General features: G+C 34.2%; 3 protein-coding genes across 7 annotated transcripts in view; 1 reads left to right on the top strand and 2 right to left on the bottom strand.

Moving 5' to 3' along the window:
• Positions 1-4908, bottom strand: part of Prx6a (Peroxiredoxin 6a) — a 5286-nt gene extending 378 nt beyond the window's left edge. Inside the window, exons 1-4 of the mRNA XM_085955822.1 lie at positions 4768-4908; positions 3067-3242; positions 1704-1902; positions 390-462 (exon numbers count right to left, since the gene is read on the bottom strand). Coding sequence (XP_085811948.1) covers positions 390-462; positions 1704-1902; positions 3067-3242; positions 4768-4853 — 534 coding nt within the window. The 5' untranslated portion in view covers positions 4854-4908. The remainder of the gene's footprint in view (positions 1-389; positions 463-1703; positions 1903-3066; positions 3243-4767) is intronic.
• On the top strand, positions 4678-21437 carry LOC147066078 (carnitine O-acetyltransferase-like). 5 transcript variants are annotated; one of them, XM_085955819.1, is made up of 14 exons: positions 4678-4743; positions 6029-6095; positions 10194-10412; positions 11247-11458; positions 11563-11713; positions 12437-12611; positions 13177-13361; positions 14913-15013; positions 15201-15323; positions 15415-15537; positions 15905-16103; positions 18729-18866; positions 19506-19781; positions 21010-21437. In XM_085955819.1, exons 2-13 carry the CDS (start codon positions 6057-6059, stop codon positions 19719-19721), a joined length of 1881 nt encoding a protein of 626 aa, XP_085811945.1. In that variant the 5' UTR covers positions 4678-4743; positions 6029-6056; the 3' UTR covers positions 19722-19781; positions 21010-21437. The 5 variants fall into 5 exon arrangements, with proteins under 5 accessions (XP_085811945.1, XP_085811946.1, XP_085811944.1 ...); XM_085955820.1 differs by having other exon boundaries at positions 4678-4883; XM_085955818.1 differs by lacking the exon at positions 4678-4743 and adding an exon at positions 5658-5787.
• Arpc5 (Actin-related protein 2/3 complex, subunit 5) lies at positions 21438-24829 on the bottom strand. The gene is made up of 3 exons (XM_085955823.1): positions 24589-24829; positions 21894-21966; positions 21438-21786 (listed from the first exon to the last, which is right to left on the bottom strand). The coding sequence occupies exons 1-3, from the start codon at positions 24726-24728 to the stop codon at positions 21547-21549; spliced, it is 453 nt and encodes a 150-aa protein (XP_085811949.1). The 5' UTR covers positions 24729-24829; the 3' UTR covers positions 21438-21546.

Raw genomic sequence — 24829 nt, 5'->3', positions numbered from 1 at the left:
TCAAATTGACTGCTGTCAAATGTACAGTATAATATGATGGATAATATATCGAATTTCTTTAATAATTTTTCAAATTTATTGTAATGAAATTCTGCATAACAAGCGTTCTGTAAAGTGTATTAGAGTCCGTATTCTTTATGCTGGCGTGCGGTTTCCCCCCCGCTTCAGCATCTTAACACTGCATTCCCTCTCGTTCCCTCCCATTGAAAACTTGCAACAGTCGAACGCGATGACACAATGCGTTCCATCTGCGAGCGACGTGACGTGAACGCCAGCATAATGAATACGGACTCTAGATGGCATAGTATTATGCAAATCTATCACTTTCGAATCATAAATAATATACATATACCTAAATATTAAATTTATAACGTCTTGTGTATATTTACCTGCCAATCGACTGGGGTGGCTACTTTTTTTTTGTCCGTTAGTTGCATTGCATCTATGGTCCGTAGAATTTCACTGAAATCAATCGAAGTTGTTATTTTATGACTGGAATAAAGATTAAATGGTTCAAAATAGGTTTAGGTATTAATCGCTATGAAAGTTTATAGAAACATGTTTCAAGTCATTGGAATGGCACAATATTTTATAGTTGTAAATGAATCATTATATGTATTACCATTTTCATTTTTCAATATGACCAATGATAGAAATATTGTTTAAAGATTGAATTTTGAACTAATTGGATAATGACAAGATGTTACTGTCTTGTAGTAATTTAATGAATAACTTACAAACGTAAATCTTATGCTGCGATTACATTATGATCACCTCACTTGCTGGCATGGCAAATTTAGTAATATTATGGTTTTGTCATTCAATATTTTGAATGATCACTATCTATAAATTCAATTATGGAAAGTGCCAACTCTAATTTAGTAGTATTTTGAATTATTATTCATTATTCACCGTAATTTCAATTAATTTTAAGTTTCTACGTGTGCGTACGATAAAATTACTTCCATAGATAATAGACAGAAACACCAGAGATAGATATTAATTTAAATAAAAAATAAAAACAAAGAGCACGCGTTTGAAAATGTGTTGGTAGGCATGGAGAACATGCGGTTGGCGACATAGCGCGATACGCATGAGGTGACCTCAATGTTCTGGCCATTTTGTCAGATTTTGCTAACTGACAATGTTCATTTAAAACCTGATCACTGCCAGAGCCGAGTTAACTCGTCAAAGGATGTATGTCACGTCAGGCCATGGCTGAGTTAACTCGTGCGTTCTTGTAAACGCCATAACTTCTGAATGTATATTTTCAAAACAATATTTATTATTTTTGTGTGAAAATATTTACCATCAACTCGAGAAACATGTTGGTTTGGTAAGTTTTCACAAATATTTATCATTCGGTTCCTATTTCATATTTTTTAAGGCATTTCTTTATTCCAAAAACAGCTGGACTACAAGTATCGACTAGTAAAAATTGGCTGGCAGTAATATGGTTAAAGTTCAAAATGTGTATGGGATGGGAGCATCGGTCTGATAACATTTTAAATACCAATAAAAAAGACATTACACATTTCTTCCCCATAGCGGCAGCTTACTGTAACAGTAATGATGATGTGATGCCATCATAATGTGATGATAATGTATTCGAACCTTTAGCTTCCCTATTCTATTCACAAATAGTTGTTTTGGCTCAGGATAAATGGATTCATTACCTTATGAATACTAGTGTTCTCACTTACTCAAAATTCCGTCCAGTTGTAGCTGGGTAAAGAATAGATAGTCTGAACTTTTTATTGGGGTCAACAATATAAACTGCTCTTGCCGGAAGAGCTATTCCTTGAGAATCTCTCTCATCTTCGTCCAGCATTCCGAGGAGAACTGCAAGCTTTCTGTCACTTCCATCAATAATGGGATAAGGAAATCCTTCACCACTTTCACCTATAGTGAAACAATGTTCTAAATAACTTGCTTAAACACTCAAATGATGTACCATTAAAATATTAGTTTGAAAAGGAGTATTTTAGCATTTTTTTTTTGTAGATTGGTTCTGCAATCCAATGTGGATCTTGACCACCTTACTGGGAGGTGTCTTAACAGATTTTTTTACAAGAAACGAATGTTAGCCATTTGCTCTACTTATTAAATCCATGCTCAGGGTCCAAAAACACATTGAAAAAACAATATATAAATTTGTCAGATGCAGGGTTTGAATCAGAGACCCAACTTCACTTTGACAAATCACCACTAGGTCATCGTGGGTACTTCATCAGCATAGATTAATCCAGTGCTGGATGATGGCCTCTCCATGAAGATTTCACTTGACTTAGTCCTGTGCATTGAGTTGCCACATACTTAAACAGAACTGAACTATTTCGTCGATCCAGCCTTTTAGTTACCAATAAAATATGTCATTTATGGACAATTCCTTGTCTTTTAAAATAGTGAAGAAAATTTGAACTAGTGACTGCACTATTGTTATAAAATAAATTCGTATATATTATAAAATAAATGTCAAATAATAGTATTGATAGGGTAGTGGGTCTATTCTATACTTATCGACCGCTATAGTGATAGATATTATCAAACTTAGGGTAGGTTTGTATCAAAGTATTAGCACGTATTGTAACAATTATAATAAGTTGGTTGTAATTGTTGCAATAAGTGCTATATTTTTACAGCAACGTATTGTAATTGTTACAATAAGTGCTAATACTTTGATACAAACCTACCCTAAGGTTGATAATATTTATCACTTTAGCGGTCGATAAGTACAGAATAGACCCACTGAGCAGCTGGAGGTGATACCTAGGAACTTTCGAGGTAACCTTTCACTCCAATAATTATCGAGTTGGATTGGGTCAGAATAAAAATGTTTCCTTTTCACTCACAGCTTCATATTCACTTTTATAGTGACATTTTATTGATCAGGTCAGACGATTAGTGGAAGTTGTGTAATTTGGTATTGTATTTTTTCTGTCTTATTTTGTTTAGTTCGTCTACAGTAAATGGCATGGGCGCACGCGGACTGCCGGTTGAAATGAAATTTATATTATTATGATTTTTCATAATAAACAAAATAGAATTGACTCTTACTGCTTTTACCTGCATAAGCTTTAATGTCGTTGATCCACTGTAAATGCGACTTGACTGAATCGCAAGACAAGGCGAGAGGTTTCACGCCACGCTTTTGAAATTCAGGCATCAGGTTAACAACACGAGCCAGCTCTGTGGTGCACACAGGAGTGAAGTCTGCAGGGTGTGAAAATAATATGCCCCATCTGAAAAGCAGAGACATTATAATAATAGGTACTTAATTAATAAAGAGAATAAATTCCTTGCATTATGTAGTGCAGTGATTCCCAACGTATATTTGTTCCCAACTGGGCTATGAGAATTTGCATAAACTTTTTGATAACCGACTTAAAGAAAATTTAACATGATCAATTTGTGATAGATATCTTTTCAAATATGTACCAACCTAGCGAGAGTTTAACTTAGAAAAGAAAATTTTGTAGCAGCAATGAATGAAGCAATAAAAATTGACAAATTGATTGGTCAGTAATGCACTGTTAGTTTGGTTTCTCTGTGAAATCGGTTAAAATATGTACGCTAAGGTTACATGTACAGAAAATGATTTATATTGTAGGGGTTCAAACTTGTGTAAGTATCTGAAGTGGAAATTTTATTTAATAATATTATTTTCCATAGGTGTTAGTTGATTAACATTTAATGACTATCGCCAGTGACGTCCAGTACAAGTAGGAGAATCATGCGTTATATAGGGGCAGCATATATTATAAAAGGCTGGCAAATTAAGGAAAGAATGTGAATGATACAACTTTTAAGAATAGTTTTTTTGAAGATGGGAAAATTTTCACCTGTTCGATCGTATTCGTTACGTAATTCTACGATGTATATATCAGATGTTTTATAAATTTGTTTGCATGTCATTGTGTCTATAGCAGAAATAATAAATGCTGAGGGTAATGAAATTACATAAATTTTGAATACAGGCGGCAATTTGAATCTGTTTATGGGTGATACTTTGCTTAGATATGTCATTCCTCATACACATCTTTTAGATCATCCAGGTAGGGGTTCCTTGAGATTTTACAAAAAAAGGTTGAAAACGTACTGTCTATGTTTCACACAGTAAGACAAAAATTTACAGAGAATGTTCAAATGGTGACCCCTTTGTTTACGAATACCCAATTTGAATCAACGTCTGGTAAAAGCCTTTAATTACTATTTAGGTCAAACACACTCTTTTCTCTAATATGTTAATTGTTAGCCATTCGTTCAACCTATTGGGTCGATGCTTGTGAATCCAAACACTCATTGAAAAAACAATAGGTACCTACGTAAATTTGGTCCATCCGAGATTTATGGATTAAGTTGGGGCTGTTCTGTTTACTACTACACAACAGAAGCCAAACCTGTAACGCTGTAACCCTATCATAATACTTGGTAGGTACTAGAATTAACATGATCATAGTTTTCTATGTTATAATCGTATTATTCCCGAAAATAATTAATGAACCCAGTACCTATGTACCTAATAATATTATGAAGATTGTTCAAGCAATATACCTCGGCAAGCAATTTCATTTATCAATATAAACAGGGCTTCGATACAAATTAGTTGAAACGCTGCCTAATGTCATTGTCTGCCATACTAAATAATTATCTACAATACAAGTATGTAGATATAGCAGTGTGTAAATAGTGTGTGCATTACGAGATCTAACAATAAATCTGCAACGATAAAACTGTGTACAGGTAATTAATAGTTATCTAACTTACGATTCCCCCAGCCAGTCGTGAAATACAATCTCTCCAATTGTGGTAGTTGCAGTAAAATTGGGAAAAGTTTTGCCCAAAGTTATCATTTTGAAGTTTGATGTGCAACTTTAATTTAGGTTAGATATCTGTCAAATTAAAAGTGGTAAATCGGCGTAGTAAATAGTTAGAAATATATAATAAAATACTTGAACTTGAGAACTTGAGACAGTTCCACTAGATCCTACGCACAATTTCCTGCAAATGGATACGGCGAACGAAGAAGGGCTTTTATTATTTCAAAAAAATAGAACGAAATACCAATCATAGATAATTGTACGAAAATAGCATTGCCACAATATTTAAAAAAAAAATAGTTATTATGCTATTATGATTGAACGTAGTTCCCGCGTACTGAATAATTATTTGTGATTAATAACGTACCTGCTCTTAATGATACTGCACCACAAGCGCTATATGGTTTGATTTTAATAAAGTTAAAAAAAAGAGTCTGCAGCACAAATCTAACATTTTTTTATTGAATAAAAGATTTTTTTTATAAAATTTAAACAAACAAAAGTCTTTATAAATAATTCGATTTTTAATAATATAATACTACGGAGAGATAAAATGGTGTGTACATTCCTATCCTTTCCTTTGAGCCTATACGTGTAGGTACCTACCTACATTGTAAATCTAGACTATTTTAACAATATGTATTGTAGTATAGCATCGATAACACTAACTTTAATTTGTGTATTTCAATATTACTAGTATTATTTTAAATCTATAAGTTATTGAATATTATCGAATTATTAAAATAAAACTTGGAATTTTTAAATTATAAATTTATTTGGAACAATAATTATTATTATCCAATTAGCTTTCGACTTTTTGACAATCAAAATATTATTATTATTTAAACTGTCAAAACGACAGAAGGTTTAAAGTTCTGGATTCTTTCGATAACATGAATTGAAAAATATTTATTTAAGCTACCTAGTCAAAACTTGAGGTAGATTTGAAGTTAGCCCATCTCAGCTCGTAAGTGTATTCAAATTTGTTGTGTTTGGTAAATAAACTTTTATGCAAGTAGTAGAATGACACGTCATTCGCTAAATGAACTTTAAACCAGTTTTACTTTCTATTCTTGTCGATGTTGATAGGCGTCCATGCAATCAGAAATGACACTTCCTGATAACAGGTCTGGTAGATAAAGCGAACATTCTTAATAAAAGTGTTCAACAATACATTATCAATCTAACTTCAGAATGACTGATTACAGGTTTTCGACGGCTGACGGTAATTCAACAATGATGTTGCGGACGATTGGTCAATTAAGACAGGAAATTGTAAGTAAATAATAATTATTAACACCATATCTTAACTATGTACCTGACTTATTTCTATTCGAGGGAGCACAGCTGTTGCACTTGAAATTGATAATTTTATAATATTTGTGTAATGTTATCTTTGGTAATTATGCCGCAGAGGTGGACACGAGCTTTTATAATTTTTTTTTACGAAAACAGTTTATTCCATATAGACAATTATAAGGCCTACCGCGCATGAACGATTTCCTATCGTACGGTCAACAATCGAGGAGTTGTAACCATCGTATTGCAATGCAACCCCGCGCATGGACGATCGAGCGAACGGCCGAATTGAAAATCTGTGTTCAGACACAAAATTTTACACCGATTCGAACCGGCCGGGGTCCCATTGGCAATGCTTTTAAATGAGAGCTCGCACATGACAAGTCATGGCCGGCCAAGAGTGCACTCATACATGCACGCACAAGTGACGCGGTCGTATGTAGCGCACTTATACATCGAACCGCCACATTTAACTTGACAGTTCATCGATGCGTACCTATTGGCTTTGCATGCGCGTACCAGTCCCATTTTTCAGTTTCTTTCGTCATAAATTAATAATATATACACCCACATTTTAAAACAGTTTGATAATCTATACAAAACCTCTATATATTATATAATATAAGCTCTACAAAATCCATTTTGACGTTTCTTATATTGCGTCCGCCATTTTTCGATGCGGAAGCATATCTTCAGTGCGCGCGCATTGCCTCCGATCTATATCACGCCATGCGCGCTCAAACATACTGGCCGGTAATAATTTGGATCATGCGCGAGCAAACCAACGATTGTCCGAATGCTACCCGCTGGTTATGTAATCGTCCATGCGCGGTAGGCCTAATAAATACCTTTTTCTGTCGGCGCATCGGCTTTTCGATCCAATAATTGTTAATTGAAAATTTGAAATTTTCATACTTACATTTGGATTCACCATTATCACAAACTATGATTATATGAGGTAATATTAGGTTGGGGTAGGTTAGATTAGTTTAGGTTAGGTTATTTTAGGTTTGGTTTGGTCTAAAAAGAAAGTTGTTGGCACATTTACCTCTAATCTTTTTTTTATTTTACATAGTCGAACAAAACGTTTATTTTTTTCTAAATGATCCGAAATCCGGTAGGTAGGTATGTAGGTTGGTATATGTTTTGCTTTGTTGAAGATGACAACAGATCGAGAATGTAAATGAACTAAAGCCGGCTACAAACATAACTGCATGCTTAAGGAGTTTACATGACGGCTCCACACAGCACAAGTCTACTTGAACAATGTTAGTTTACACTTGAACCATGTCATCGAAAAATGCAACAACAAAATGACTGGCTTAAACTCTGCCTCTGCTATATATGTTCACTCAGCGGCGAAAGGTGGAGGTAGGCTGTTAAGATACGATATAAACAGTGCACACTAACCTTTATCAGTCATGCGTATTTGTTTTCAAGACTACAATAATATGCAGATAGTGTTGATTAGTTTTTAAAAATTAATTAAACCCTGTGTAAGCCAAGCCATAATAGATATTAGTAAAAAAATAGTTGAAAAAAAATTATGTCATTAAATCATACATAGTTTTAAATATTTTATAGATAGATGAATATTTTTTATCTCTTATAGTTTGGTTTAAGCAGGGCTTAGTGAATTTAACAAAATTAACCAACACTATCTGTAATATAATAGTGCCTGTACACGTGTATGGATTTACTTACACCAATAGTGTGTATTTTAAACTATCGCGATAATAACTGTTTACATGTAAAAGTGCTGACTGTCTCTCCAACCTCATTTTTCAGGTGTAAGCGAGATGCGATGTTGTCATTGTATGATGCCATTTGACAGGTTGTGACGTCAAAAATGCCCTGCGCGGTGTAGTACCTTTTTCTTCCGGCAGGTTCGCCACTATTGCAGGCGCAGATAACGCATAAATCCCAACTATCATGTGAAAATTCAGAAGCTTCTGAACATTTTTGATCCATGCATGCAATCTTACAACTTGCACGATAATTTACATGTGCATTTTCTTGTTATGGCTGCGATAATACATACTGTCACCAGTAAATCCATGCTCGTGTAAATGGGGTATTATGTACTATTAATTCATCGAAAACAAATAAGACTGAAAAAGTGTAAGTATACTATTTTTGTCGGATTGCCCATAGTATACCTAAACTACTATAGTTTGGTTAGGCAGGGTTAATTTGTATTTTAAAAACTAACCAACACTATCTGCAAATTGTAGTTTTATTTCAATGAAAATAAATACATATAACTGACAAAATGTCCACAGAGAAACTAAGACGCGGCTCTATAAAACCGTCATACGCACAGTCGTTGCATACGGGTGCGAGTCATGGACGCGAAATGTGACAGCAGCTGAAATGGTGGATTGCTTTGAGAGAAAGATCCTTAGGCGGATATACGGACCCATGAATGATGGTGGGGAGTGGAGAATTAGGTACAACACGGAACTATACCGCTTATACCAAGATACAAAACTCTCCAACTTCATAAAACTCCAGAGGCTAAACTGGGCAGGCCATGTCCAGCGCATGCCTGAGTCACGGATACCGAAGAAGATCCTCGAAAGAAACCCAGGGGGGAAAAGGCCAGTGGGAAAGCCACGCACACGATGGGGTGATAGTGTTGCAAAGGATGCCAACCAGCTGCTAAAGGTCGGGAACTGGAAAGGACGTGCGGAGGACCGTTCCGGCTGGAGGACAGCGGTGCAGGAGGCCAGGGCTCGACTTGAGCTGTAGCGCCATCGAAGAAGAAGAAGAAGACAAATTTTAGTGTGCACTATTTTTATCGGATCTCCACAGCCTAGTAATTTGAGAATAAAACCTCATTCACAGGATGTTAAAAGCAGTTAAATAGAATAATTTTACAATCGCATATCTAACTGAAGTTTATTTTTCTTAAGTTGGTCTCCGGTACACTTGTGCACTATTTATGTTGGATCTTAACAACCTACCACCACCCTTCACCAGTGTTTTCAGTTATACATACGCAAGTATACAGTATAGAGATTTAAGCATTTGCATGTTGTTTGTTTGATCAAAAGACGCTCATGTTTTCATCCTACTCAAGTTTGCAGTGACGTTTGTAGCCGGCGTTAGTCGTGATAATAAGGTCTAGTACAGACCTACATACATCTGCTTGCAGTTAAATAAACAATGCTAAAAACTCTTCAATAGTTGTGTAAAAACTCATGATAATCTTTCACCAGAAGTAGCCACGTGTGGTATCATGTAGACTTGTTTTGATAAAGTGTGCAAATTTCTACCATGTAGAATGTCCATACTATGTATGTTTAATTTGATGCGTGGACATGCAATGAATTTTTAACAAAAATATTTGTGCTCTTGAATTTGTGTAGGGACAAAAGTTTACAAACAATTATTGTATGATTTGTTTGTGGGTTTGTTTGTACTACACTTAATATTTATAGCGGACTGGCTTCAATACGAAATTATATTGTGATACTTATCCATAATATGTTCATCAAATTTATAGCTATGCCCACGATGGCCGAGCGGAATACGCGTCGGCTTATAATGTCATGGGTCCGAAGTTCGAATCCTGGGTCTGGCAAATACACATATCGTTTTTCAATTTGTGTTTGGAATCAGAGTATGTACCTAATAAGTGGATCAAGTGGCCAACATCCATTTCTCGTAAAAACAAAAATCTATTAATAAAAACCTCCAACCTGTGGAGGCCCATGTGATCCTATTAGGATCGAACATGGTTTAAAAAAAATAGTATAATATGACATTCAGATTGAATTTTCTTACTATTGCTTGTTCAACTCTTCTTTGTTAATATCGGGTTTATCCGATTATTCACAGGTTAATTACAAAATGAAAATAATAATGTATGTCTTGTAATTATGACGTATTGTATTTTTCCAGTTTCATTCCAATTATTTTCTTATCACTTTAAAACTTCCTCCGGCAAGTGTGACATTGATATTTCACAAAATTGCTTGATTCAAAATGAAGTCAGAAATCCATGGATATTTATCAATTGTCGGCTGTATAAAAGATTGTTTAATTTTTACACTTGAACGTCTTTTTCAGTTCGGTTTCCGTGTTCTCAACTCACCCAGGTTGTCAGCTTTGAGGCTATCCTCAAATGATGCTCAAATTTTACCAAAGTTACCGGTGCCGCCACTGCATCAGACTTTGGATAAATATTTGAAATCGCTGAAACCGCATCTTAATAACAACGAGCTGACCACCACGAAGGATATCGTCAAACAATTTGGGGCCCCTGGGGGAATTGGCGAAAAGTTACAGGTAAAAAATTATAATTCTACAAAGAAAACGTTTTTGTCAACCTTGTTAATTTTTATTATGTGAAGTAAGTTTGTAGTGTGCTTCAGTTATTTAATGTGAGCTTTAGTTATAAAATTTTAAAATTCAGTTGATCTATATGAAAGTGAACAGCAATAAAATTGTTATAATTACAGTAATTCCTCCGACAAACGAACCTCTTGACGAAGTTGTTATTACATTTCACATTGAATGGTTGCTTTATCAAATGCACAAACTATGGATAAAGCACTCCAAGAATAATTTGTATCCATTATTAAAATGGCAAAACGCTCTCATATGTTCACTCCATCTATGACATCAATTTTTCAAAATCCATCACCAACAATAGTTGTTATCGCAGATGTTTTCAATTTATTCATATTTTTTTGATTGGTGATTATGTAGATGATTGGTAAAATATTCATTTATTACATTTACTATTTCTGTTTGCAAAGCATAATTATTCAATAGCTGTTAATTTTGTGTCATTTTTTTGCCATTTGCGTCTCTACCTGTGTGCACACTCCATTACATCTTAGTTACGTCTAGTGATTGTGCTGACTTATTTAAATAAGTACCAGTATGCATACGCCTCTAAGAAAAAAAATGTATATGGAAATATTGTAAAGTAGAATGATTATTGTATTTATTAAATATCTTTTTGCTATCTGTTTTGTATTGTTTGTAGAGTTAAATGTTAACATGCAATAATAGTGTACAATAATGTATTAATACCGATTTAAATAGCTATATTTGTATGTAGAATATCCATCTCTGTGTAAAAAATTATTTCATATAAATGTTTTAATTTTTAAGAGTCTCTTGGAAAAGCGCGCTGCAGTAACTGACAATTGGCTCGCTGAATGGTGGCTCCATACCGCATATCTAGATTTTAGATGGCCAGTCGTGGTTTATTCTAATCCTGGATTAGTTTTTCCCATGCAGAAGTTTCAGAATAAGGATGAACAACTTAGATATGCGGCTAACATGATTCTAGCCGCCTTAGATTACAAAAGCATGATTGATAAGTAAGCTATAAAATATTGTTTACATCCATTTCAAATAATTTAAAAAATCACGTTGTTCGGTAATTTAATTATTATATTTAAGTTAATTCTCTTCCGTTTTCTAGCAATGGTATCCCACTTGAAAAAATGGGAAAAGATCCTTTGGATATGGGACAATATAAAAAAATATTTGGCACTTGTCGTATTCCCGGAATCACTAGGGACAAACTGTCTTATAATGATTCGAAACACATTACTGTTTTACATAATAGTCACGTAAGTATTATAGTATAAAACTATATTTAAAATTTATTATATGTATGTACAGAGAAACCCCGATTTTACTCATTTGAAGGGACTTGCAACAAAACAAATTTAAAATTTAAATTATGTAAAATCAAACAAATTGGTTTAGAACATCAACGTGTTCTTTCATCTTTTTGAAATGTTCCTTTTCTCTTGAACCTACAATATTTTTCTTTGCTGACGCATTATTTGAATAGGCCTAAACAAAAAAAAACTTATACAATCGTATTGTGTAACCTTGGTCTTTGGCACTGCAGACATGTCTATAAATAAAAATTTACACATGCATCTGGAATTCATTTTATTGAATATGATTTTAAATTTGAACACATGGTTTCAATTAAATTTTAAGTATGTCAGGCGTAAATTGCGGAAAATTGAAACATAAAACCGGGAATTAAAATAAATGTACTACAATGAAACTAGACTGCAGGAATTACAAAAAAATAGTGTGAAAACGTCAATACCGGGCACGTGAAATCAGGGTTCCACTATGTATCCAACAATAATGCTCTTGAAATATTTTAACATAATAATATGTTTGATCATTACTAATTAACTCATTTAGTGCTGACAACGCGACTGGCGCGTTTGCATTAGTTGGCCATTAGATATAATTAACATGATATTTAAATTTGGTAATTAATTAGTAATTATCTGGTCAGCAGTGAATGTATTAATTATATTTTTTAGTTCTTTACTCTACCTCTATGGGGGGAAGACGGTGTCATGTTGAATGTTGATCAAATTGTAAGCCAACTGAAGAGTATTATATCTGCTTCACAAGAAAAGAATTCAAGTCCCATCGGAATTCTTACCTCAGAAAATAGGGATCAATGGGGAAAAGTTTACGATGATCTAATTAAAGGTAATCATTGAATTATAAATTGTATGAGTTATGCATATTAGGTTGTGTTCATGATGAATGGATAGTCTTTTGCTCGTGACTCTTCTCAATGACTGATTGAAATATGTTTTGAGATGCGAAGAAGTTACTAGAATGTAATAAATCTGTCATTTGCCACTTTTGTCTATGATTTTATACTAATTGTTCTGAAACCTGCTTATTCATTTTTGTGTAATGGAAAATGTCTGTTGATCGAATTGATTTTGATATTTTCATAAAAATAATTCAGTTATGTTCAACAGCATATTACTTAATAATTAATCTGTTAATTTATTTTTAACATTATTGAATATAACTTGTACCTACTGAACAATTATCTGATTTCAATCTAGTTAATGTATGATAATCAAATAAATTCATTATCAATTTTATGAATTCCAAATTATCAGAAAAGATTTTAATTGTTTTCGTGCTAAAACAAAATATAATTTTTATCTACAGTATATATGTACATAATAATATGTTATATTGCTCTACTTTACACCATATACTTTATTGCTCTAATCTGATTTCTATGTTTCGACAGATAAGACCAATGCTTCTAATTTGAAATCAATAGAGCAAAGCATATTTGTGATTTGTTTGGATTCCGGTCTGGATGGAGTTAATAAACCGGATTGGGAAAGGCAGACTCAAGCTGCTGCTGTCACGATTCACGGAGGCGGCAGTTCTCATAACTCCGGCAATAGATGGTTTGATAAAACTGTACAGGTAAATAGATGTGTAAACATTTTTAGGAGTAGATGTTTTATATAATCACAATTATTTTTCCTCTTCTTCCGATGCTTCTACAGCTTTATTTGTCCTCCAGCCTGCCCGATACCCTCTGTCCCTTCTCTAGTCCTTGACGTTGAGTAAGGCTTTCGCATCGGTCTTCAACCCCCCTAGCACATTCATAGATTCTGGGACTGGGTTCCCAACAAACATAATTTTCAGTATCTGTCTCTAGCACACTGGACATGTCCTGTCCATTTTAAATAAAAAAATTCGATATCGCATGTTAGGATTCACCAAGATCTATCCTCATTAATGGGTCTGGATATCCAATATAGAATCTTGTCGATCAGTCCAGCTGCTATCACAGTTAGTGTCCAGGACATTGCATATGACAAAGATATTGAACTACTATACTAGAGGAAGTAATGAAAACTTTCTGTTTGATAATGAATCCAGAATGTTTTTAGTATCATTGAATTAATTACTGAAGATAAATTAATATACCCTGCATGAGAACAGACTATAGCCAGTATTGGCTAACATGCCACGAGTTGCCCATGATTAATTGGCAGACATGGTTAAAAGAATTCGAAACGCAATAATTAACACTATGCGTTAATCAATATTTGTAGAACAATGAGATTTGTCGTATTTATTGCGAACCCAAAATTATTGAGACCCCAAAAAAGAAACCGACCTTTTGATATGGACAATATATTCTTTTTCAATCTTTGTTCTCATGAAAATATTGTTCATAATTATTGTTATGACTTACTTTTTTTGAAGCACTAGTTTATAGACATTTTTTAATATCTCATATCCTTCATATTTTTGTCATAGTTGGCAATACTGTTGCACTAACCCACAGGTTCTCAAACTTATTTCGACCACCGCCCACTTTGAGATTTACAAAAAATCTAGTGCCCCCCATATTTTTCAATTAAAACCTTAACTTTACCCAAATCGCCATTTTGGTACTTCTGTAGATGCCAGATTCATGAAATATAAAGCGGGAACGAGATTAGTGCATGCGCAAGCGACTCTAGTTTTTTCATCTTTACGGGTCAGGTCTCCAAGCATTCAAGCCTAAAATCGCATCTCAAGAATTTCGGATAGGGATGGGATCGCCGTGATCGACCAAAAATTTTTGTGTGAAAAAAAATATCGGAAATCACAGACAATTTTATTTAGTTAACTTAACCATGGACTACGTACATGAAATATGAAGCTGCATCCACATTATTACATGCGTAAGCGACTCTAATTTAACCGTCTATACGGGACTCCAAGCATTCGAGTAAAAAAACGCATCTTAAGTGGTGTCATGTCCAGATTCCGTCGGATTTTTATAGATAGAATTTGTCTGCCGTTGCCCGTCTCGATTTCCTTAACACCCCCTAATTTTCTTTGAGCCTTCTACTGCTCCCCTGAAATGCGTTATCGCCCACTTTTGAGAAAGACTGCACTAACCCATCGAGTCATCTGGACGTTCGGCAGCAGCGAGAAGTATGACTTGTTTTTTTTTATCACATTTTTTTTTTTTAGTTTATAGTAACCGAAGATGGCATCAATGGGCTCACTTATGAACATTCACCTGCTGAAGGACAACCCATTGCTATTCTTGCAGATCATATTTTCAATTACATGTGAGTATCTTTGCTGCAAAATTTACAAAAATCTGTCATTGAATACTAATTATTCTATGACAAATAGGATTATGTATGATGCATATCACAACAATTTACAATTCTTATTGGATTTCGTAAAATATTGATCCTTTCGTTTATTTTAGCTGTCAGTATAATTACAATAGCATTGATGTTTTAATTACAGAAACCAAAATAAATCATCTGGGAAACCATCGTCCGGTACCTTGAAGAACTTTGACAAATTGGACTTTACTGTATCGTCCACAGTTCAGGGTGCAATTAATGAGGCAAATAAAAATTTGGATAAGTATGTCATCAAAGAAATATTTTTACATATAATCATGTAAAATGAAAATGCTTCTTACTCTAAATTTGTATCTTATATTTTAACATTACAGGCTGGTGTCTGGCTTAGAATTGAATTGCTTTACTTTCAAGATGTACGGTAAAGATTTCATAAAGTCTCAGAAAATGAGCCCCGATAGCTATATTCAAATGGCAATGCAGCTTGCATTCTACAGGTAAATTATCTTTATATTGTCATGTACATATCAGTGACAAAGACTCCTTACAAAACAATTATTTATCCTTTACCTTAAAAATACTTTTAATTGGCTATGAGAGATTGTTGAATAATTCATAGTTTTAATGTATATTTAATTTACAAAACAGCAATTTTTCTAAAAAATAAAAATTACATACATTAATACAATTTGAAATCTTTTTGATTTATATTGATCAATATTGTTATCTGCTTATATTCACGTTCCTCCAACAGGTAATCTTCACTACTAGTACACATTCTAAACCTATTTTAATTTTCAATTGTTAATATCTCTAAAACACACATACAGTTTCATGTATAATGCACCGAATTATTTATTATAGATTACACGGTGTTCCAGCAGCCCATTACGAGTCAGCTGCGACTCGTAAATATGTCGGTGGCAGGACAGAAACAATCAGGTCCTGTTCTGAAGAATCAGTAAACTTTGCACGAACTATGTTGGACAAAAATGCTTCTGCCCAAAACAAAGTGAAGGCAATGCAGATGGCCATCAAATCTCACAAAGATTATTCCCTACAGGTGTGTTTATAAATCTTAATTGTGATAAAAATGTTGATGTTCATTTAATATGCCGCATTCTCACGTAGCGATTTTTGTCATTCAATGTTGAACAAGAAATCGAAAAAAGGAATTGTCCTACGTATCGATTTACGTTGAACTGATAGTCATAATTATTATGATGGTGTCGAGTGAAATACCTCTCCTTGATTACTCTAGGCCAGTGGTCAGTAAACCACGGCTCGCGAGCCACATGTGGCTTTCTTTCTTTCTTTCGTTGCCCCCTGGGGTGTGGATCTGCCACAAATGACCACGTATGGGCTAAAACAGTCAAAATGTCTTCGAATATAACCAACCACCAAGCCGAAGACCTTAAATTGGTTTCAGCTTTATCAATAGCAGTTAACGACATAAATGATACAGCATAAGTTTCACGTTTTGTATGATTTATTTCATCTACAGATCCTAAAGAAGAATTTGTAGGATTATTGCCACTCAAATGTCAAACACGTGAAGAGGATATTGCAAAATGCTGTAATTGAGTGTATGGAGAAACATCAAATTCCACTCGATAAAATTGTGTCAGTTTCAACAGATGGCACGTTAAGTATGACTGGCGTAAGAAAAGGGGTTGTTGCTATTTTGAAAGATAAAAAAAATCACGAGATAGGTACTTGCTTACCATTGCATCATCCGTCAAGAAGAGCTTTGTGCGCAGACATTTGCAAAGTTATGGAATTGGTGATTAAGATTATCAACTATTATAGATAAAGAATTATGGAGCTCCAAATTTGAACATCTCTGTGCTGATATGGACATTGGAGAAAAACAAATGTGAACATGTTTCACAGCACAAGTTTAGTTGTCTACTTTGAAAGACCTGGAGAAGGAAGACATGATGATTTTTAATACCTGGAATAGTATTTCTGACCCATATGATCAGTTGAAAAATCTAGCGTATGCTGTTATTTCCCTTTCCGGTGCTACATATTCATGCGGACAATCTTTTTCAAGCATGAACCTTATCAAGAGTAAATTGAGAAGTCGTCTTATTGATGAGATCCTGGAATCGTGGTTAAAAAACAACAACATACAAACCTGACTTACCCATACTTTTCAAGGAGATGAAAGGCCATTGTTCACATTAAGTGTTTGTCAGTCATTGTCATGATTTAATTTTATGGATACCTTACTTACAATTTAATTTTTATCAATAATTAAGATTATTAAGATTGGATATCACGTTAACAGTGTACCTACCTATACCTATTAGTAAGATTAAGAAATTTGGCTCTCAAAAGAAATCTCAATCGTTGTACTGTTGATATTTGGCTTTTTTGACTAATGAGTTTGCCAACCACTGCTCTAGGTAACCAGTTGATTCGAATGATGATTCATCATTTAATCGATAAAAGTAGAAAGCTCTTACAAGTTGATTAACTTTGTTGAAATACGGTTCCCGCTTATGAATTGACTTTCAACTGCAATTTGACATACAGTTAAATGACAAAAATTGCCATGTGAGAATGCGGTATTACCACCTTGTTCTAGAAAAGTATATTCTGATCCCATTATTAGTAATGGTAATCATCCTAGATAATGAAACTGGGAGTCTAAAAATCTTTCGAATTCCCTTTGTCCTAACATGTAACCGATTACTATATACTAGTGACAATACTTATTTAATTATTCTTCGTTTTCGTGACCTCTACTGTTGGGGATTATGACTCTTTATAAATGTTCGAAATAATAATTCAGAAATCTCTCATTCTGCATAGCTATTGAGACCCGTAATGTCCTTTACTTGGTGTGACAATTATGTAGGTGACCAGCCACTTTTGCATTGACCCTAGACGTTTCAATTGTCGATGAGCCTTTACAAGATTAGAAGTTTACCGAGAGATAATGAAATGGTTCACAAAATATGTTGAAACATAAATAAATGTGACCATAAAATATTATCCATCAGTCAAAGTGCTAGTCTAATAATTAACAGTGTCCAATCGTTGCACCTTGTTTTGAACAAATTGTTTTCGTGTTTAGACACTAATTTCTTTTTCTGAATATATAACTCTATTGATAAGACGTGTTTAGTCACGTAAGAATATAACTTTTAAATTCAGTATTAAATTTAGTAAAGTTACTGACAACATACACATTCTTTGGAAAAAAGTGTCAAGTGAAATATTAAGTTTTAATTATTATTGGTACTGATCCATTAAAATGAGTCGCATTACCAAAGTGGTTCGCAAAGATGATGATTCCCATCAAGTAATATATATTATTTGCACGCCCACGGTGGCCGCGTGGCTTAAGCGTTGGACTATCACGCCGTGGGTCCCAGGTTCGAATCCTGGGTCTGGCAAGTACACATATTGTTTTTCAATTTGTGTGAGTCAGGGTATGGACCTAATAGGTTGAGCAAGTGGCTGACATCCATTTCTCGTAAAAAACAAAAATCTGTTAATACAAACCTCTACTCTGTGGAGGCCCATATGATCCTATTAGGATCGGACATGGTCGAAAAAAAAAAAAAAAAAATATATATATATTATACTTGATGATTTCATGAAAATCTGCCATGTTTATAAATTTTGGCGTTGTGATTGTACGTACATAAATATTTATTTTGGTGTATTATTTTAGGCTGTGAATGGTTTAGGAGTAGATAGACATCTGCTGGGATTAAAATTAACTGCTATTGAAAATGGTATCGATGTTCCGAAGCTTTATTCTGATCCAGGATTTGTTAAGAGTACACACATGCGTATATCAACTAGCCAGGTATGTAACTGTTATTATTAAATTTATTATAAGTACTATGTACTATTTAAAAAAATATCTTGATAATTTTTTTATTTATAGTTTTAGTAAACTTTTCCACGTTATATATTATTCCGTGTTGTTATTTTTGCATTATCCATATTCCACTAAAAATTAGGCTATAACCACTGAACCTATTTCGGTGTTTGATGGCTTGAATGAAAAGACCTGGGTCGCAAGATGTGTGCAAATATAAAATGTACTACAAAAAAAAAAAAACTAAAGGTTATGCAAGTGATGTTAAGGCTAATATCCCAACAAACCACTAGTTTTATAATATAATATCCCTAGACCGGTTTCATCGTTTGAAATTAGTTTTTGGGTTACCTATATGAAATGTTAAAAAGTTACTAAAAATATAAACATCTAATCAACATAATAAAACCTACTTCTGTTATAATCGATATTTTAGTTTATTTTTATCAATTATCCACATTTCTGTTCATTCTTTATCAATTGGAAATATAGTCATTCATGTATTACTATTTTTTCCTCTCTTAAATTAAAACCACAGCATCATAGTAAATTTATGTGTCATCATTATGATAAGCATACCTACTGTTAAATTGATGACGTGTTCTTTTTATTTTATTTTCCTAGGTTGCATTAAAATGTAACGGTTTCATGTGTTACGGCCCATTAGTACCAGACGGTTATGCTACGTGTTATAATCCCAGACCCAGCGATATAAATATTGCCACTTCTGCATTTAATGAAGACAATGGAACAAGCGCCGTGAAGTATAGAAAGGCTCTCGAAGACTCACTGACTGACATGCATAACGTTTTACTGCAAGCGACACCATCAAAACTGTAAATCTGCGATCTGAATTGGTTCAATTTTGATCTTCCTGGTGCTGGAGTAACTACCATTATCGTAGTATATTCTTGGGTTTTCACCGTGTCTCCTTCTTCCTTCTTTACTCGACGTTTCGGGCTCGTTGCAGAGGCCATTATCAAGAGATATGTTTTATGATGAAATGTAGTGTATGTATGTGAATGTAAACGTTGCTCTAAGAAAGTCAAAAGGAATCCGATTATCTAAGAGCAAACGTTGTTCAGAGTAATCTGTCAATCATTACGACCGGAGATACTGGCTCGAATATTAGATTTTGCTGATAGTGCCGGAAGCCATGACGTTTTTAATCGTAATCCATCATCCCTATTAATGTTTTCAGGGTTTCTGTGGATTTCAATGGCCTCCTTTACCAATCGTGCGAAATATCCTTTATTCCGACCCAATATCTTGGTCTCGAAGTCAAATTTGTGCCCTGTATCCATCGAGTGCTCGGCAATTGCCGACATCGTGTAATGTTTAAGACGGTATGCTCTCTCGTGTTCACTCACACGCTTCTGTACCGTTCTAGAAGTCTGGCCTATATACTTTTTTGGGCATCCACGACAGCTTATCTGGTATACACCTGCCGAGTACAAAGGCTGTGAGTCCTTTACTGGTCTTAGCATATTTCGGACCTTTGTCGATGTTGAGAATATTGTTTCAATATTATGTTTCCGAAGTATCCTGGAAATAGTATCTGTGGTGTTTTTGATGTAAGGTAGATAGGCCCGGCCTTTGAACTGTATCTTTTCCTCCTGACTGATCGGGTTAAGGTTGATTTTGCTTCTGGTGGCTTTTTGGATCATATTGTGAGAATATCCGTTTGCTTGAAGAGCCTTTGATACTTGAGATATCTCGGATTTTAAATACGAAGATTCGCAGATACGCCGAGCTCTTGTCATCAAAGTCGAAATCAGACCCATTTTTTGAGCAGGGTGGTGGTGAGAAGAAGCATGTAAATAACGATTGGTATGAGTTGGTTTCCGATAGACTCTGTGTCCTAGAGAACCATCCAATTTTCTGATAACTTCCACGTCAAGAAATGGTAGAGCTCCGTTCTGTTCAATCTCCATCGTGAATTTTAATCATCGTTTACGTTTACATTCACATACATACACTACATTTCATCATAAAACATATCTCTTGATAATGGCCTCTGCAACGAGCCCGAAACGTCGAGTAAAGAAGGAGACACGGTGAAAACCCAAGAATATACTACGATAAAAAACAACCGTGAAAGCCTCAAACATTATATAACTACCATTAGTATTAACAATGAATTTGAAAATGTATCATTTTAAATTAATATTATAATACTCTTGTAACAAATAAATTTTGTAATTTTGTACATCATGACATTTGAAATACACTTAACACTTGCTCAACAGACATTTATACGGAGTTATACAGAATTTTGCTATACATAATGGCATTGAAAAATTATTCGATAAATATGAGAAAAAAAAATTGATTCAGTCATTTAGCAAAGCTTTTTTCGAAGCAAACATACATTTCAACATACGGAATTTTGTTTTACGTTTGACTTTTCAGGAACGAAAATTCCCGTTAAACAAGAGTTAAGTGTACATGTAACATTTTATTTTAAGTAGGTACATAAATATTGTAAGAAAAATAATATGTTGGCAATTATGTAAATACGATTTGGAAAAATAAAAATACATTTTTCTTTCTAAATTATAATATTATTTATTTGTTAATAATGACTGAAACTTAGATATAAAATATTTTATCTTATTTTTAGGTATTTATTTATAGATTTGTTTTTAATTTGGAGTGACTGTCATTAAATTTTTCTGGTGTCCGACAGGACTCGGACAATTGCGCCCGCACCTCCGATCTGGTAAGCTTTCTCATGCCAAAGGAGTAAATGGCCGCTGGAGCCTTCGGAGGGATACTCGAATCCTCTATAAAGGTACTTCATCAACACGTCTATGAGGTCTCTGTCTAATGTTGCGACTGCCTCTTCGATTTGCATAGATTTGATTGCGAGCAGGACTTTAAGTGTAAGAGTCAAGGCATTATCCTGAAACACATAAAAAATACACATTGTATTGTATTCATTATTGTGAGAAGCTTTGAGCGTTAATCGAATAGGATACAAGCAGTGTTTTTTAATATTATTATAGTGACCTTGACTTGTTGATTTCTTGAACCGAGCGGAGCAGATTGAAGGACCGTTCTCAGAGCATCAATGTGTTTTCCTGTGTGGCTAGTTAAGGATTTTCATAGAATAAAAAACTAAAGTAGAAACTCAACATGTAATTATCAGGACTTTCAATTAATCGGATTCTTCAGGTTCAATCTAGGAGTTCTAGGGTTCAATCTAGTTTAATCTCAGACCATGAGCAATAAATTAATATGAAACCAGATACAAACTCTATAGATATTTTTTAATTAAGATTTGACTATAGTGGCTATTGATACACCCCTGTTACAGGCGGGCTTCTCCCGGTGTAAAATAATCATTTAGTAGCTCAAGTCGAAACGTAACCCTGACCTCTAGAAACGGCTTCATAAAACATCTAATCTGATTCCTTGCTCAACCACGTAAGTATTTTTTATTTATAAGTAAGGGCCTTCGTCCGGTGTGTGAAAATCACATATTGGGCGGAGGTGTAATTAAGATAAATTTAATTTAATTTAAAAAGTATAAATGATGATGGATGAAAGCGATAATTTTAAGACTAAATATAAGTATTTAAATATAATAAATTTTGCCGCGCATTGTGCGTGAAATCCTCGCGCGCCGGCGCCAGGGTCAGGCTCGTGATTCGCCGAATCAAAGATCACGCGATAAAATTTGGCCAATCACGAGAGTCCTTTTTGCTGGACGGCGTCGGTACGCGAAATTTAAAAAGAAAAAAAAATTAGTAAGCGTCCCCTTTCCGACATATACGGACCTGCGCAACTAATTGCAAAACCTAAACATGTAAAGAAAGTGTAAAATATAAGGATTACCAAGTCACACGAGACAGACGTGGTTTTATTTAATTCCACCCTCAAATATACTATACTTTTTTTTGTGAATCCGGGGTTCGATGGACACCTGAGCTAGCCGCTGGAACCCCGGGGATCTCACTATATTAGCATGTGCGGACGACTTTGACATCATAGGCCGGAACGAAAATACTGCCGAGATAAGTCCATTACCCTAATCCAGTGGTCTTCAAACTTTGTCCACTCACGGAACCCTTAGAATTATAAGTTTTTTTCGGGAACCCCTTAGAAAAATATATCTCAAAATAATATTCAAAGTAGATCAATGTGTTATAGTTACTTTATGTAGAGATATAAATATTCAATGTTTTTATTATGTAAATGTGGATGACGAGACTCCATATTATGCCTTTTTAATTTAGCATGCATGTAAGAAAAAAATAGAAGATTTCAAAATAAGGCGCTACTATACTAATGAAATTATAAAACAATTTTTTTGACAAACGGAACCCCCAGAGGTGTCGCGAAACCCCGGGGTTCCGCGGAACACAGTTTGAAGACCACTCCCTAATCCATTGGAATCTGATAGAAATATTGAAAACAGCATTTACAATCTTGTAGGTACACATTATTAATAAATATAACTAGGTTAATAAAACGTTATGCATAAAATAAAAGTAAGTAATATAACTTTGTAATCAACTAAAAAAATATTATTCCACGCTGTAAAAAAGAATCAACACAATGTACCATGCTTGACCTGTCTATACTCATGTAAAATTTGGGGACAACTGTCAAATAATTTGATTGTGTGGATGATTCCATTCATGGCAATTCCCGGCATGTGGTATATGTCAAAATAATTAGTTATCGCGATATAACAAATTAGCAATGAACGAGGATTACCTGTACATCCCATATGTTTAAATTTCCCGTGTTCCACTGGCCAGTACTGCCATTTGTTTAGTCCAAGTAGAGATTTATCACTACTTTGAAACCTACCTCTATTTCCATTTAAAAGTTATGGCTTATAAAATGATCCAGCATTAATTATTAAAACAGTATGCCGTTCTTGATCACAGTACCTCCAGATAATTATCTATTTATTAAAGTCGATTCAAAAGGTACAAGATTCATCATGATCAGGACAAACAGGAGGTCTTGATTCCCTCGAATAAACCTCTACCTCTCCTTATTTGAAGTGGTTGCAACTAAAACCAATAGATATTCTAAGCATATCGTCGGTTTTATTTTTAACTACTTAAACACTAAAAAAATAAGTTAAAAGGTATCAATTTTTTGAGACGGTTTTTGTTCGCCCCTGAAAATTTTAATTAATTGACTTCCGCGGTGTTGTTTCTTAAGCGACAATATGCCTTTTGTTGATAGGATCTTTTTGGCCTGCCTGTTATGTGCACTGTAGGATTGCTGATTATTATTCTCTTTGCCCGTACATGAGGTGGCAGTTTGCCGTCAAAAAGTACCAACGTATATTAGTGAAAGTATAAGTGAACTTAAAATAGATGTGAGGTAAAATATTTGTATTTGATGACAAGTGACACACCTTTCATATCAATTAATTTAATTTTTTGATCCCAGGTTAGTATTTTATCTTGTCTTTAGTAATTTTATATATATATGAGAGCTTTCAAAAAACAGACAGAGGAAGGTACTACTACTAGAAATAAATTGAAATCATGAAATGTAATAATTAATTAGGCATTGCAAAATGAGTCTTATTACTATTCAATAAAATGTACCTATGTACACACTATTCTAGTTTAGGCGCAAGCAATTGTTGAAAAAAATATGAACGTTTTAAGATATTCTAACAATTGATTGGATTATCAAGCAAACAATTATTATAGAAAATACAGAAAAAGGATATTGATTTAAAAGTGATGTTATTTCGGATTCATCTGGACCGGTAGGACCCCCTTGATCTGCGTCGTCCTCTTTAAAATTATCCTCGTTGAATTGATCGACATCGATTTTCCTAAATGCAGAGCTTGAGGTATTTTTTGCCATTTCTACTTGATTTCTAGAGCACTAATAAATTATCACACAGCGAAATAAGCGTTGACTTGACTTACGTCAAAATACCGACATTGACAGATACAGATAACGCG

The sequence above is a fragment of the Rhyacophila brunnea genome, unplaced genomic scaffold (assembly GCF_057557595.1).
Source record: "Rhyacophila brunnea isolate RB1 unplaced genomic scaffold, BYU_Rbru_1.0 scaffold_5, whole genome shotgun sequence".
Taxonomy (NCBI): Eukaryota; Metazoa; Arthropoda; class Insecta; order Trichoptera; family Rhyacophilidae; genus Rhyacophila; species Rhyacophila brunnea.
The sequence above is the reverse complement of the archived record's forward strand: the minus strand, read 5'-3'. Positions and strand labels throughout refer to the sequence as shown.

Bases quoted from the DNA above. Each gene is read 5' to 3' on its own strand.
- LOC147066078 (XM_085955816.1), top strand. From the start codon at position 5,916: ATGCAATCAGAAATGACACTTCCTGATAACAG. The intron at 6,096-10,193 runs GTAAGTAAATAA...CGTCTTTTTCAG, and splicing joins GTCAATTAAGACAGGAAATT to TTCGGTTTCCGTGTTCTCAA. The intron at 10,413-11,246 runs GTAAAAAATTAT...TTAATTTTTAAG, and splicing joins GAATTGGCGAAAAGTTACAG to AGTCTCTTGGAAAAGCGCGC.
- Arpc5 (XM_085955823.1), bottom strand. From the start codon at position 24,728: ATGGCAAAAAATACCTCAAGCTCTGCATTTAGGAAAATCGATGTCGAT. The intron at 21,967-24,588 runs ATATCCTTTTTC...AACTAGCCACAC, and splicing joins ATAACATCACTTTTAAATCA to AGGAAAACACATTGATGCTC. The intron at 21,787-21,893 runs GTCACTATAATA...TATGTGTTTCAG, and splicing joins CAAGAAATCAACAAGTCAAG to GATAATGCCTTGACTCTTAC.